The sequence below is a fragment of the Sphaeramia orbicularis genome, chromosome 4, assembly GCF_902148855.1.
Source record: "Sphaeramia orbicularis chromosome 4, fSphaOr1.1, whole genome shotgun sequence".
NCBI lineage: Eukaryota > Metazoa > Chordata > Actinopteri > Kurtiformes > Apogonidae > Sphaeramia > Sphaeramia orbicularis.
Genome location: NC_043960.1, coordinates 46,764,999 through 46,780,917, shown reverse-complemented (window position 1 = coordinate 46,780,917; position 15,919 = coordinate 46,764,999). Strand labels below are relative to the sequence as shown.

Here is a 15,919-nt window from a genome sequence, read left to right as displayed (position 1 = left end):
ACTCATTGTACAGTTTGGGAACTGCTTTCTGGGCAAAATACTTTGCCTACTTTGCACTTTGGAAGTTTGTATCTATGCTCTGGCGTCCACATTGGAGCATGACAGCCTTGCTTCCAAACACTAGCTTTTAAACCCGTTGGGTGAATCTCATGCTCTGTAACTATAGCCAAACAGTTAAAGTTGGTGTTACGGTGTTCCGCCTGGTCCGTTCTTTAAGGTGTCCGGACGGCATGCGCCACTTTTATTTTCCAGGCGCACACTGCAGTTGTGTTCCTGTCATTTAGTAATAATGAAAAATAATCGTTGTTGAACATTTATGAATTGTTATCGAATCATTACGTGTCGCATTGCGATGAATATAATTATCGATGTATTGGCACACCCCTAGTGTGTACAGTGTGTGTGTCTGTATGGATGTGTGTTTTAACGTCTCTGTGCTCGTCTGTGTCTATTTGTTGCCTCATTCGTCCAGGTAAGAGATCATCCATCTCCAGAACAGAGTCCTCAGACTCCTTCCACCGACGAGGACACTTCATCCCACAGTCTTCAGGCGACTTCTCCTCTTCTTCCTCCTCCTCCTCCCTGCCCGCCAAGGATCCTTTAGCTGACCCCTTCGCCCCCTCCTCCCCTCCTCGCCACAGTGTACGGGAAGCTGACCGATTTGCCAGCTTTGACAAAGTGAGCACCTCCCCCTCTGCCTCTCCCTCACCTCCACCTGGCTCTCAGTAGTCAACGCCCTCCTGTCTTCATTTTTTTTCCTTCTCATAAATCACATCTGGTTGATCAGTTTTATGCCACAACCTCAAAACAAATGAGGCCAGCTTTATATTCACTCCATCCACTGCCACTCAAACATCCAAAGAACTCCACTAATCCACTCACAACAGCACACATCACTCATGCTACTTTTATTTCTTGACTCTGTTGGCTCACGTATGCTATTAAATCATTTATTTTTTAGATTTTTTTTTGTCATTTTCTGCTGCTGGTGTATATTTTAGTTTGTAATGATGAATGAATACTTGCGTGCCTTGTAAAGTCTTGTAATTATTAACTGTTACTGATTTCATTTGGGATTGTACTTAATTTAAGTCTTGTCACTGAAGTTGCACTGTCTCAATTTGTCAGGAAATGTACATAAATGAAATAACAAATGCAGTTATATGCAACTTCTTTGCAGTTACACACACGAGATATGCTATAAAAAACAACACCTGTTTATTTTTACAACATCCCTAATAGTTGGCAGTGAATGGAGAGATAAGAGGCTGCTCGCATTTGGTTTTTGTCGATCATCCCAAATCATGTCACTAGCAAGACATCCTGAGCATCCGCAGGTGTGTTTAAAAAAAAATGCATACACACCACTTTATTCCACATTTTATGCACCTTTTTACATACATTCGATATCTCAAGTAAATGTCCAACTACTGAGGTTATTACTGTTACTTTGGTCCACACTAATATGGATATTCATCTAAATGGATATTTTCCACCCTCTGTTTTAAAAGAACAAAATCATGCTTTTCACTGGACCTGCATTTTGCCAAATATTTCTTCTACTGTTTCTGTTGGACGCAGCTGAAACATACACTTTAGTTTCCTTCTTGAATTGTATGGTTATATTTTATAGATTTCGTCATAAAATCTCTGGTACATGCATCCACGCTGGCCACAATCTAGTACTGGTAATACATGAAAAGAACTTTATTAAACTGCACTGACTCTTACAGAGTTCTTAAAAATCTTCAGTTTAGAAGGTGTCCTCAGAAGAATCTCACTTTTCTGACGTGTTTGTGTAAATGGGTTTCCCCTGAGTTTCAGAGGGTGTATATTTTGACTGTTTTCAACTGTTATCCATTCTGTACATTCAACCCCATCTTAATCAGTTCAGTATTTTAACAACTTTTGTGTGAGATCCAGAGACATTTTTTTAAAGAACAGTATTGAATTTCACATCATTTTTTATCATTCACAATCACGTCTGTATGTAGATTATACATGTATATTAAATATACATATGTATTATATAATTTGGTGAAAGTAGCTCATTTAAACCATGAACAACATCTGCCTCATTTGATGTTTGGCAGAACCTGTGTGTCAGAGGCCCAAACATAGAGACAAATTAGTCTGTTTTAAAACATCTATTGGTGTGGACAAGACCTAAATTCATGAAGCTGAAATTGACAAACTCTATTGATTAAGCTGTTAATTTTCTCTTTACATATTTCTAACATAAACTTCAACATGTGTAAATAGTCATTTAATTTCCATCTGATATCACAGAGCAAAGATAATTACTTAAAAATGTCTCTAAACTTGGGATGAAAAACATGATGCACTCATTGTCTGGCTGTGACTTTGGGATGGCTGACTTTGACCTTTGACCCTCATATCTCCCATTATGTGACTTGCATGTTCCTGTTGATCCCTGACCCTGCACGCACTAACTGCGTTTTAATGGCTGCCTCTCGTTCACTCATGTCATTGCCTCCTCTTGTTTCAGAATCAGTATTTATTTATTTTTTCCATATCTTTGACATGTTACCGTTTGCCCCCCACCCGTCCATCCATCACATTTACTCCATTCAGCTCTTTTCTGTTCAGCCGTGTGTTGTGGAGAAACAGATCACCTGTATTCTCTCTGTCTCTTTGTCTTCACATCTCTGTCAAATAAACTCAATAAAGAGTTGAATCAAGGGCACCATCTGTGGCTTCTATGTGCATCCATGATATGTATCCATCTGCATCCGCCTTGGCTTTTAAAGGACCATTCCACTGCTGTTTCATTTTATCTGTCACTAGTTGTCACTTATTTTTACTGCTGACTGTTTCTCAACACATCCTGTCAATTTTGATGAATTTCTACCTCATAGTAATACTTACTCTTTTTATTTTATAATTACAGCTCACAAAATTGGCTGCAATACGCAAGAAGAAACAGTATTATCCTAAATAAAATTTGTTGGAAGAATCATATTAGGCTAGACTTTAGATCAATAATTACCAGATGACACTAAGATTTTTCAGGAAGAAAAAGCACTTTTCCTTTGATATTTCAGAGCAGTTGTGGGATATCGCCTGTGAATGCATGTTTTCTGTTCCATTAAACACGTGTTTGTTCTGTTGTCCCCGTGCATGATCTACACACACTGACACAACTCTGAAACCCTTCGACTCCTTTGCTTTTATTGTCAATCCTGTAGCTGTTGACATGTCTTGTGTGTGATGATTAACTTCAGTGAACCCGCATACTGCATTTCCAATGGGCCTTACTTTGCCTTTTTTGGTCACATGACTCCCATTTTACTTCTGGTTGGAGTTTTGATTTGGAGTTTCCAAATGTCATGGTTTTGATCCTGTGTCATTGCCTGATCACGCCTGAGGGCAAACTCCTCTCATTTTCATGTTTGATTCACAGAAATGAAGATGAAAAAATTTGTTGTTGCTACAGCTTAACCAAGAGACAAACTTTACTCTTGGATACAGGGGGATTTAACTGTAGAAACTGAGTATAACAATTGTAATTAGCGTATAATCACCTAAATGGAATTATATTCTTGCTTTCATTACCTTAGAGGTGCCTTTCCCAAACTTGGGGCCATAAATAAAAACAGAAATCAAGGATGTTGTGTCTCAATCATAGAGACATAACAAACCCAAAAGGTAAAATACTTATCCCGGCAAAACTGATGTAACAAGAAGAAAATGCCAAAAATATGACCAGAAAACAATGGAAAAGATGAGAATGAGAAACATGTTTGAGACCTGATTATACACAAAAATGACCACTGACCACCACTGCCCTAGAATGAGCCATTTATTTCTAGAGTCCATCCTGTGTCAGCAGCTCAGAATGGATGACCTCTGTTTTTCTGTTTTCTAGCATCATCTGGTGTAAAGGTGCTTTCCGCTTACCCGCCATGTTTGAGTGCTGATCATATTTAATATCTACTTAATGCTGCAGGATGTAGTAATCGGAGGAAAAAGCAGTATTTGATAACAACCACCTTCCTTCTGCAGCTCTCTCCTTTTGATCAAAACTGAAGGTGACCCAATAACCAACTGGAAAATGAAGGCAGAATATGGGAGTTATGGGAGCCGCCATGTTTGAGCAACGTGTAGTTAAATCTGTCTCCCTCTGAAATCACCTGTGATTGGCCAAAACCTTCCGTCCCAGTGTAGAATATCTACAGCCTGTAAACATAATAAAAAGGGGCTGAAGACATTTTAAATACACTGAATATTAGTGATGGATGTTTTACCCAATGATGTAAAAAACAAACAAAACTAGTACGAATTTATACTTTACCCAAAAGCCCAAAACACACTAATGGTCAGTGTCAGTAGTCAGCAGATAAAGGTTGATAATGATTTGGAAATTCTCTGCACATAAAACTCTTAATTAACCAGTCAATGTGGAGCTTAAGTGAAAAAAATCTATGTTGGAGCTATTTATATCCTTTCAGTTATTGTTTTACCTCAAAGTCCGTAATCCAGGTTAAAGGGCCAATATGAAACATTGGTATCAGTTTGTGCCTGTAAAACATGTCAACAGCAACCATTAATATCCCAGACTGATGAATGGTTCAATCTCTAAAAACCTTCAATTGTAACAGCCACACAAACATATTCTTGTCATCTTTTTTTTTAATATAAAAAATTATAAGGTAGAAAAATACATACAGTACTATCTTAAACATTACAATACATGTAAAAACAATGACATGATAATTTAATTCACACTGAGCAGACTTGTTACAGAACTTAAAATAAAAGTTACATGACATGGATTCCTTTTGTTGTGACCTACTTTTCCACCCAGATGTTAGTCCTGAGATCATGCTCAAGCAGCGACGGTTGCACAAGCACATCAGCGCTGAAGTCAGTGGTTGTTAAATGATAGAAGTGAATGAGCAGTGTCTGCTTAACATCACCTCTGAGAATTTGTTAACTGTCTTCTGTCTGTGTTTGTTCGTCTGCTTTCCCTCCTTATCTTCACACGTGCGCGTCCCCCCACCCCTGTATGTGTGTGTGTGCGTGTGTTGTATGTTCGTGGACCAGTATCCGACAGAGGAGGACATGATCGAGTGGGCAAAGCGCGAGAGCGAACGAGAGGAAAAGGAGCGACTGGCCCGACTCACCCAACAGGAACAAGAAGACCTGGAGCTGGCCATCGCACTCAGCAAGTCTGAACTGTCCTGAGGAACCCCCACCCCCACCAAACCCCCGCTCCTCTTCTTCACTGGCCTGGCCTGGCTTGGCATGGCACAGCACAGCCTGGCCCCTGACCAGAAAGCACCAAAGCAAAAGTGGGGACTGTACAGGACTGTTTCAGCAGCACCTGCTGACCCCACCAAGAGACTTTTTAAGAAAAACACCCATCTCTGAATCTTTGCCCCCCACCCCTCCCCCAGACTGTTATCACTGCCCGCTGTCATTGCGGTATTTTTTGTTTTGCCCATCGTGGTTGTGGTTTCATCTGGAGGAGTGGACATTTTTAAAGAATGGGTTGTTGAAAATGAGATTCAGTGAATATGGATTTGCAGATTAAGTGTTAAGATTGTCATGTTCCCTTTGATTTGCCCATGAAATGCCTCATTAATTCCCCCAGAATGTAATTTATTTAAGCAGTGAAATGGCCTTGATCAAAAAGCCACATCTTTATCTACTAACCAGACTCACTATGCTTTATTAAACCTCTCACTAGCTTGTACATTTCCATTGACAGTTTACTGGGATTTTGTTAAAGATACAGAATTTTCTAAAGCGTAAACGTCCCTAAATTTCTGTTAATATTAAGTAATTTGAAAACCATGTAGTTTCAAACACCAAGAGTACACAGCTCTAACACAGAATAGGAGTTTTCTTAGTCAGTCTGTTTTTTCTTCTGTATTATTGTTAGTTAGTCTTTTTTTTCTTTCAGGACTCAGCTCAAGTTTGTTTTACATATTTAACTGGAAGTACTTTGATATGTGAAAATGCATGTTAGATTTCTACAAAACCAGAACTCATCTATAGTTATCACGGTCACCTCCAACACCCATCATCATTATTAGAGTTTCTTTAATGTCCAGTTTGTATCTTTACAGTTTTCAATTGTACTTGCTCTGCCTTTTGTAGGTTCAGTCTATATTGCATAGTTTTATTTGTCACAGGATGCTGAAGGGGTTGAGACGCCACTACATTAATCACATGGAGAGACTACAATAATTTGCAATAGCATTAAATTTGCATTAGAATTGAGAGCACACTACAGTTGGTTGTCTTGAAGGTCCAGTGTGTAAGATTTACGGGATTTTAGGAGGATCTATTTGCACAAATGGAATGGAATATTCATAATCACATTTTCATCTGTGTATAAGCACACAAAATGAGAATTGTTTTTGTTGCCTAGCAATAAGTTGTTTAGATCTACATGGTGTGGGTCCACAATGTTACGCCACCATGTTGGTTCAGTAGCTCAGAACTTACTCTTGGTTATTTTCTGGTTCATCGCGGCTGGTATCCAGCGTTAACTGCGTGAACATTATTGTCAGCTATGACTGTGGACAAGAGTTAATATGTCCTCAACACAAAAGCTTAGAATGGATGAAAGAAACTCTGGCTCTAATGAGGGACTTGTACATTTTTGTGATCACCCTAGGTGAAGGTGGAAGTTATTCACTTTACAGTCTCCCACTTTAGATGTCACTAAATATCACATAGTAAAAGCCCTTATTATAAATCCCAGAACACACCAAATACATGCTCGATCCATCATTTGGACCTGAGAAAAAAATGCCTGCAAAACAGCTACACATAGAACTTAAAAAAGAAAAGACTGACTGTATTTGTCATGTTTTACAGCTGCTGCAATGAGGGACGTCCCTGTGTTTTTGCAGTTGGCGCAGGATATAGCAGGCTATAATGTGCAACTTCACCAGGAGATGTCACTAAGTATCACACACTGAACCTTTAAGGCAGTGTTTTTCAACCTTGGGGCCAGGACCCCATGTGGGGTCGCCTAGAATCCAAATGGGGTCGCCTGAAATTTCTGGTAACTGATAAGAAAAAAAACCAAACTTATCTATAAAAACTGTATGGTGAGTTGACAGAGCCAGTCTCAATCCATAGCAGACAAACTGTGGTTGTGAAACTGAAGCACTGTGGTACTGTTTATCTGTCAAATGTTCATTGTGGTTGGTTTCAGATGCTGCAGCTCTTTCATAATTCATAGTTTGAGTTATTGTTTGTTCAGTATTAATTGTCAGCCTTGTAAATCTAAGCTGGACTGACTGTACATATCCTGACCAAGGAAAATCCAATTCTCCCTTTGTGCAGTAATCTACGCCTGGCTTTTCTGCCTTCATCCACAATAATATACATTATATAGAGTAACTGTCCTCTAAAATTAACCTGTATTGGAAACATAGGATAGAAAACTATTACAGGATCAAAAACTAATTAATTTTAGCAAAAAAAAAAAAAAGTCTCTGTTTTGAATGTCTGGGGTCACCAGAAATTTTTGATGTTAAAATGGGGTAAGGAGTAAAAAACGGTTGGGAACCACTGCTTTAAGGGGTGCTGTTAATCTGAATCATGAATCTGGTTTTAGCCACGACAAAACCTACCTGTGTGAAGCCTGGACTCTGCTCTGGTTCAAGAATGAATAATCAGCTTCCTTTGACAGAGTATACCTCCACCTCCTGCTGATGGTGCTTCCTCTGTCAGCATTTGCATTAACATTACTTTTCTAGGATGTTTTCTCAGAGGATCTTTCCCATTTCAGCCTTACATTGCTTCGTTTAGCATTGATGCATTTTGGTGGAGCTGTTTGTTTTCTGCGCTGTGGGGATTTAACTTGCAAAAACCTGTGTGGTTTTGAAGAGGTTGTGAGGTTGAAGGCTGCTGTTGAACTGCAACATCTTGTTTGTTACCAGCTACTGATTATTCCCATTGAGTAATTTTATGTCCCTACCAGAAAATGTCACTATGTCATCATCGAACACTAGATAATAATAGAGGGTCAATGACAAGGGAAGACGTGTTAAATGCGCATGTTTTTTTTTCCTCCTTCAGTCTCTTTTTTTCTGTTCAACATTTTAGACAGCTCTTCCTGTTTGATTTTCCTGTTCTTCAAAATCTTTAACTCTTGTCAAATACAGTTTCATTCTCTTACATTTAAAGGCAACCAGACACATTACTGTCAATTGTACATATTCCTATAATTTTACAAATCGAGAACCACTTATGTTTTTAGGTTTACCTATAAAGGCTTTTTAAAACTCAAGCTAATTGTATTTTATTTTATATTTTCTAACGTGTAAGAAAAATCATTATTGGGAGGTTTGACCAGAATATGTTATGCATTTAATTGAAACAGAATAAATAGTAAACATTTAGTTATGTAGTTTGTGTTTTGTACCTTATCAAGACACTTGTATCTTCTTTTCTTTGATCGGTTTTAGTCATAGACATAGAGTGGACTAACTGCATCAACAATATTGTAGGAAAATCTACTTATGTAGTAAGACAGTTTATGATACATTATAATACACTTAAAATGTTTTAGATAAAGTGTAAGTACCATCATTACTCCCTGTACTATCCAGTATACTTATGGACAGCTATAATTAAGTTGACACCTTTGTTTTTAGTTCTGGTGAAATAGTTATTGTAAAGGCCCAGTGCATAAGACATAGGAGGATATAACTGTTACTATTACAGAAATGCAATATTATATTTATAATCATACTTTTACTAGTGTGAATTGTTGTGTTTTCATTACCTTGCACATTGATAACAATAGGACTACACTAGGTGTGTACAGTACAACCAAATGGGCTTCATTTTTTCTGTTTTGTGTAGTCAGAATTAGTTTCCTTATTGTCACCTTCTATATTTATGTGTGGACAAGACATGGTTAATATAAACTCAGAATGGAAAACACAAACACCATATTTAGCAAAAATTACAAATGAACCAAAAGTAAAAAAAATAAAAAATAAAAAAAAAAAATAAAAAAAATCCATAAATTATGTGCATATCCACTAAGGAGTTTGAATGGGGATCAATCAGGCAATGTGTAATGTGACCAGCAGGTGGCGATGTAGGCTACATTACAGAGTATCGACAGACGATGAGAACATTACAACACTATCACAACAACTAAACATTCCTTATTCCTAAACTGGCTGCTTAGATATTTTTTAATGGATGGGGAATAATTGGGTCTTCTCATAAGTCTTCGTTTCTTCTCATACTACAGCCATGTCTGAGCTTTTTATGGGAATAGAGGACGCCAGTGGTCAGTCACATGACTTAACGGTTCTATAACAAAAGTGTTTCTATGACTTATTATATGACTTTACTGTCCGTGATGTGGAATTCAAACTCACATTTGACCCATCCCACTACACCTGGAACCAACTCCAGGTTAAGGCTAACTCACTTTATTATCCCCATGTTCATCCTGCAGTTTAATTATGATTCATTTTCTAATACACACAACACCTATGCCAGGTGTTGTGTGTATTAGCATGTGTATAGTGTATAATGTATAGCATTAGCACTTTGGGAGCAGTGAGATGCATTTGATGGCACATGGAGACCAACTATAGTTCTTTATCAGTACTTTATTTAAGGACACTGAAAGGAGAATTAACCCAAGTATTACCCAAATAGTACCTGAGTATACCTGTATTGGAAACGAGTGGACCTGGCAGAGAGAACAGGCAAACTGAACACATGAATGCCCTGGCCAGGTGAGGCAGTAGCGCTACACTCCACCACCGTCTATATGGGCACTGACAGTAGATTCAAGCTAGCATACATGTGTTTTGTAGCTTTATATTAATTCAGTATATCAAAAAAAGAAGAACCTCAAGACAGGGGACTCCTGTTGTTTGGGGCATTTCGCCTCGGGGGTGGGGTTACATCCTGTGTCACTAATGTGTTGTGTTGGAGACGGGTTCTTGTGTCAGCGCAATGTCATAATCCGGTTATACCCTAACCCCTAACCCCTAACCCCAACACGTAGAATGTAACCCTGCCCCCGGGCGAAATATGTAGAACGTAACATATAGAACATAACCATGGCCTCGGGCGAAATGCCCCCAAAAAGTGTGCCCTCAAGCCAGGGTAAAAAAAAAAAAAAAAAAAAAAAAGAAGAACCCCCCACAGCATGGAGAAAACAGGCAAACTCAAGAAAGAAAGGCTCTGGTCCAACTGAAAGTCAACCCGGGACCTTCTTGTTGTAAGGCAAATGTGCTGACCTCTTATGCCACTGCGCTGCCCAACAACACCTCAAGCCAGTTTAAAAGTTTTTACAAAGTTGTGGATATTTTTTGCCATTTCTATCAACATTGTTAAACCTTAAAATGTGCATTTTTGATTGACAGTAGAGGGTATTTGCTTGGCTGCATTGTAAAACTTCACCACAAGATGTCCCTAAGTATTACACGTTGAACCTTTAATATTTAAAAAAAATAAAATAAAATAAAATATCTTAATAATAAAAATAATAATAATAATACATTTTATTTATAAGCACCTTTCAAGACACCCAAGGACACTGTACAACAAGATAAAACAAACAATCCATAAAATACAAAGAAATAAACAGATTAAAACAAATCATTACTATATATAGAAATGAAGTAGTAGAATGGAATGGAATGGAGTGGAATGGATCTTGGCACTTAGGCTATTGTACATTTTATATTTTTAGAGCTTGCTTTATGTATTTGTGGCAGAATTTTTTTTTTTTTTTTAATTTTACTTATCACTGTGTTGATGAATATGTTTTAAACATTGTTCTAAATTGGAGGGCTTTTGGACCGCGGCGCAGGAGGCAGAGCAGGCAGAGACATTCCGGTACATTTAAATAGGAAAGTCATTCTTATGGTGATGAGTTCAACACACCTTTATACGTCCGGAAGCAGGAAGACTTACAGCGGCGGCTCTGCCTGGGTTCGTGTCTTCGTTCTTGTGTGTTGAGGACCGTCCATGTCAGCGGCGTAAACCGGCCCTGTCTGTCTGGAGTACCGAGCTTCTCACCGGGCGGCAGAGGAGACCCTACCGGGGGGGATGAATTTTATCACCAACTGGAGACGAAGCGTGAAGAGAAAAGACACCAAAGAGTGAGTAGAGAAAGCCGGTGAAAACCACGGAGATTATTGATCCAAGCGGTGTTTGTTTATTTCCACAGTGAAAGTTAGCATTACATACAGCTAGTTTTTTTTTTTTTTACAACATCAGAGACGTTCAGGGCCCTCGTGGATCCTCTGTAAAGCCGACAATCTCTACGTCAGCTCAATTAGCCTATTGCTTTACTGTAAGTGTATAGTAGAATGATTTGTTTTCTTTATTTTAATGTGTCGAAGGTTGGCACTAAAGCCCCAAAACACGTATTATTTTAGGTTCAAACGGATACACAGTGGATTCTGTTCGGTGTTATGTTCGTTTAACCAGCCCTCATTCAGTCATTTGACAGTGTCGTTCATGTCAACCTACAGCCTATTGGACAACATTACCTCCATGGTGCGTTCAATAAGCCTCATATCCTCAAGTGTATAAATATAATAATGCGTAGTTACAATATTATGATAATTTCACTGTCAAGGCCTGAGTGCTAAGTTATACCCTGGCAACACATACATTTTTTTTTTCAACGTTTTAAAGGTCTTTGTCAGCATTAAAATTTTATCAGTGACAAAAAAACTCATCACATATTTTAGGAATATCCAGCTTACAAGTACAAGTTGACTTTGATCTTTAAATGAAAATATCCTTCAGTATGTAGACTATATTTGAGGTGACGAGGTGAATTCTATTTAATCCTTTTTTTTATCTGTCTTAAGTCAATAATAGATCAGAATTTTGTTGTAAGGGGTGAAATTACCTTATAATCACAGTATCTTACAGTATTTACCATCATTCTGCTGGTTTTATCTTCTTTGTTAATGATTCCAACTCAAAGTATTAGATTCACACATTTCCTTAGACATCCACTGTTCTTCTCTCACAGTCATGAAGACTATTTTTACATATACCCTCTAAAGTAACCTTTGACCTCACTTAGGGATGGCGCTCAGGAGGAAGACGTCCCTGACAGTCCAGACTCCCCAAGCCAGTATGTTCACTTTACACTCCACTGATCATTATTATTACAGTCTGAGGGAAAAACAAACTAGAGCTTCACACAATGACAATCATGCATTTAATAACAACATTATAACATATGTGTCCTTATCTTAACTTACACACAGATTGACTTTTGCTTATTTTCACAGGTGGTCAGACATGAACAGTCCAGAACTGGATCCCATTATCACTGACTTCAGGTAAGAGTCTTTTGATTAAATTAAGTTTTATTTTATGCAGTAAAACATTTGGTCAATAATGAAATACTTACCATGACACATAAAAATTCCATAATGAAGCATTTTTAAGGTTATTTGTGTGTAAATGCAAAATTATGGCCATGCAGTTAATGACCAAAAACATTATGCAGCAAATTAACATTATGCAATTCCAACTAAAATATTCGGTACCTGGGAGTGTCCAGTATATCAGTGTCTATGTTTCTATGGCTCTCACGATCATGTTGCCCAAACAATAGCTGTCCTTTCAGGTAGTTTCCATCCCTTGAGATTAGCCCCTTTTTTAACCAGCTTCAATTCTTCTTCCTCTGTTTCAGGTTACAGTTACCTGATAACAAAGATGCTCTGGGATCAACAAATCCAACTAATGGGTAAGACCTCACACTGAACCCCGACAGAAAGCAAAAGTCTGGTTTACAACACCAGTGAAAACACATCAATAAAATCAACTCTTTGCCCCTTGAAAAGCTTTTATGACACGTCAGATTTTTCTTTCATTCTAATCATGCATTCCTAAGTGAGCGTGAATAAACAAATGAAGGCTTATTTGAAGAACCTCTTCACAGTGAATGACATGTTGACAGAGTTCGTTAGAAACGTCACTGGTCTCCATTTGGCTTTACCCTGATATTTACTCCAAAAAGAAATCAGAAAACAAGAACTTTGTCAGTCTTTCTAGTTATAGTGTGAACCAAAGTGAACTACTTACCAATTCATTAATATTCAATAGACTTATCCGCCCAAGTATTGTAATATGTTAAATATTAAAATAAGATTTTTCAGTTTTCTCTTATTCTAAAATCCCATATAAAGAACCAGATAAAAAGATTTTAAAAATTCATTAAAAATTTGAACTTTGACCTACTTTTCCCGAAATGTAATGACATCTATTCTGGGTTGCTGGCAATCTACAAACCCAAGTTGGAATGAATTCAATGAAAAGTTTTGCTGTTACAGACATTTGAAATTTCTCCCATAATAAATGAATGGGAGTAAATTGAAACAAATGAATGAACCAAAAACCTTGCCTCCCTTTTGGCGGGTGGGGTAATAATGCAACAAAGAAAGAAAAACAACCAATAACTTAATTTCCTTTATTTTGCTGCCGTTAATAATTGTTTCCACTGTTGTGCTATTGTGACGCACACACAATGCCAGAATCAACACAAAGTTGTATGTTGGTTCCATCTTCAGTTGGTACCAAGCTAGTAAGTTGGATACAAATGTGTTAAAGACTGCAGTGCACATATTGTTTGTAGATGTCATTGGACTTGTTTGTTGTTGTTGATAGATATTTTTATATATACGTTTATACTGTTATTGTTATTTCTATATAGATATTTTTTACATATCCTTTTACTTTTAGAGTTTTTGTGGTTGTTGTTTCAGCTGGTTCTGGAATAAAGGACAAGTTGTTTGTCATTTTCAGACATGTCTTGTTCACATTTTTGCTATTTTTCACCTACTGTATTCAAATAATCATTTCATCGAATCAAAGAAAATAATAAATTAATTGATTCTAAAAATAATCAATAGCTGCAGCTTTACTGTAAATGATAGGGGTTTTGTTATGGTTTGTTTGTTTTGGTTTGGTTTTTTTTGTACATTTCAGAATCCAAATACACTAACCAAGACAACAAAGAGTAAATAAAATAAGACAATCATTGTAACTTGAGGTCTTTTCTGGAGATACTGAACTTTTTCAGCCGTAGGAAATATTAACCACACTGAATTAAGTCTTGATGTCTGCTAACTGTAAAGTGGCAAAGATTAAGGTGAGTCAGAGCTGTTTAAAATTGCAATATGTACTATGTCATAAATCCTTGTCTTTGTGGTTGGCAAAACTAAAATATCCACTAACTACAGCAGTGAGTCAAATGTAATTATCCCTCTGTTTCACACACATAAGACAGGGAAACTACAGTTAAGTGTTTTGTACTACACTCTGTAAAAGATGCTATGAATGGATCTCCCGTTTTGTTTCTGTTATGGGCCAAAGTGCCAAAGAGGGAGAAAAATATGTCAGAGATAATAAGCACTTAGAAATGGTCACATGAGTTGGTGCATGGTTACTAATTGTGTCTATATGTGTGTTATAGAGCCAGTCTACAGTCTGCTTTACGTTGAAGTTTTACTGATTGTGTGTGGGTACAAATCAAGGTTTTAAAACAAGTAAGACTGAGCTGAAATATCCATAAACAACACTAGAAGTGTGTAATCGTTTACTAAACATCCAGTATATTTAGAAAATGTTAAAGCCATGTTTTAGAAATAATTTGATCCTATGATTATATAAGCCATTGACCACAAAAAATTAAGAAAATAATTTTTGTCATTTATGCAGATTAATTTTCAGCTATTCAGAATTGATCATTTCAGTACTTTTAAAGCAGCCACTGTGTAATAATTAGCTCATTTTATATGTCTTATATGACAGTTAACCTGCATGTGTCAGGGTTTTGGAGTGTTGGACTAGACATTGATTACAAAGCATCTACTGCATCATTGTCCCCTTTTCCTTACATGATGTGGACCATTATGTTGACACTGATGTGGAAATGGCATTGGCAGCAATGGAGACTTGAAACAAGAACAGCAGAACTGAATCTACACACTCCACCCCACTCCTCCTGCAGCGTTCCTTTTTCTGTCCTAATCATAAGTTTCATATTAAGATACATGATATGATGCTGTCTCATGCTGCAATGGAGAAGTAAAACCAAAATGTCACATTTTGAGGAGCTGTGATGTTGTGTCTGTGAGCAGTCACAGAGATAGCAGTGATTGAATCACCCTTTCACCCATTTTACTTCTCTCAGAATTTCCCATTATAATCTGAATTTTCCTAAGAATGTGTTCAAAATGAGGTGCTGAATTCTAGTTTCTTGTCAGTTGTGTTTGCTCTGTCATATGTGCCGTTGAGTTTACCATGTGATGTGTTTCTTACTTTTATGTTGTGATGGTGAAATGGTGACACTGCAGTAAAACAAAACCTCTGTATGTACAGATAGTAAGAATGAAGACATGCTCCTCTGGGTTTTCACAGTCCCATTGTACAGAGGAAGAGATTGGAATGAGATGATGGAGGAACAAATAGACAGTGGTGGGTTGGGCTGCCAAAGCCTATATAATATAATGTCAGCATTAAACACTGTACTGAGGACTGGTCTATTCAACCAAAAGCTCATATGAACACATGATCATGATTTCAGGTGGAATCACGATCCAAGTGTAGGTCAGTTACAACTAAACTATAAGTTTTTCTTTACTTTTCTTTGGTTTCTGGTGGTTTGTGTGATGGGCTTTTGTTGTTACCTCACTAGAAATATTTGTATGTAATTTTGGATCAAAATTATTTCGCTTGTTTGGCATTATCTAAATGAAGTACAGTCCTGTGACACTGCTGTGTTGCCATTAATTACCCAGACTTTGGTGGCCTAATAATAATGTGATACTAATGAATCAAAAATATTTTCACAGTACCATAACTGTTAACATCTGTGTAAATTAGGTACACTGTATGCAAACTAAACACCAATACTTTAGTGCAG

At 37.4% G+C, this 15,919-nt stretch overlaps 2 protein-coding genes across 3 annotated transcripts in view; both read left to right on the top strand.

Annotated features, from left to right (window-relative positions):
- The window catches only part of eps15 (epidermal growth factor receptor pathway substrate 15), a 39,997-nt gene extending 33,231 nt beyond the window's left edge, over positions 1–6,766 (top strand). Inside the window, exons 24-25 of one of the 2 annotated variants that reach the window (XM_030131557.1) lie at positions 473–678; positions 5,068–6,766. In XM_030131557.1, coding sequence (XP_029987417.1) covers positions 473–678; positions 5,068–5,208 — 347 coding nt within the window. In that variant the 3' untranslated portion in view covers positions 5,209–6,766. The remainder of the gene's footprint in view (positions 1–472; positions 679–5,067) is intronic. The other variant, XM_030131558.1, reaches the window with a different exon arrangement.
- Positions 6,767–10,891: 4,125 nt separating this feature from the next.
- The window catches only part of ttc39a (tetratricopeptide repeat domain 39A), a 40,943-nt gene continuing 35,915 nt past the window's right edge, over positions 10,892–15,919 (top strand). The window contains exons 1-4 of the mRNA XM_030131753.1: positions 10,892–11,126; positions 12,068–12,118; positions 12,279–12,329; positions 12,686–12,739. Coding sequence (XP_029987613.1) covers positions 11,074–11,126; positions 12,068–12,118; positions 12,279–12,329; positions 12,686–12,739 — 209 coding nt within the window. The 5' untranslated portion in view covers positions 10,892–11,073. The remainder of the gene's footprint in view (positions 11,127–12,067; positions 12,119–12,278; positions 12,330–12,685; positions 12,740–15,919) is intronic.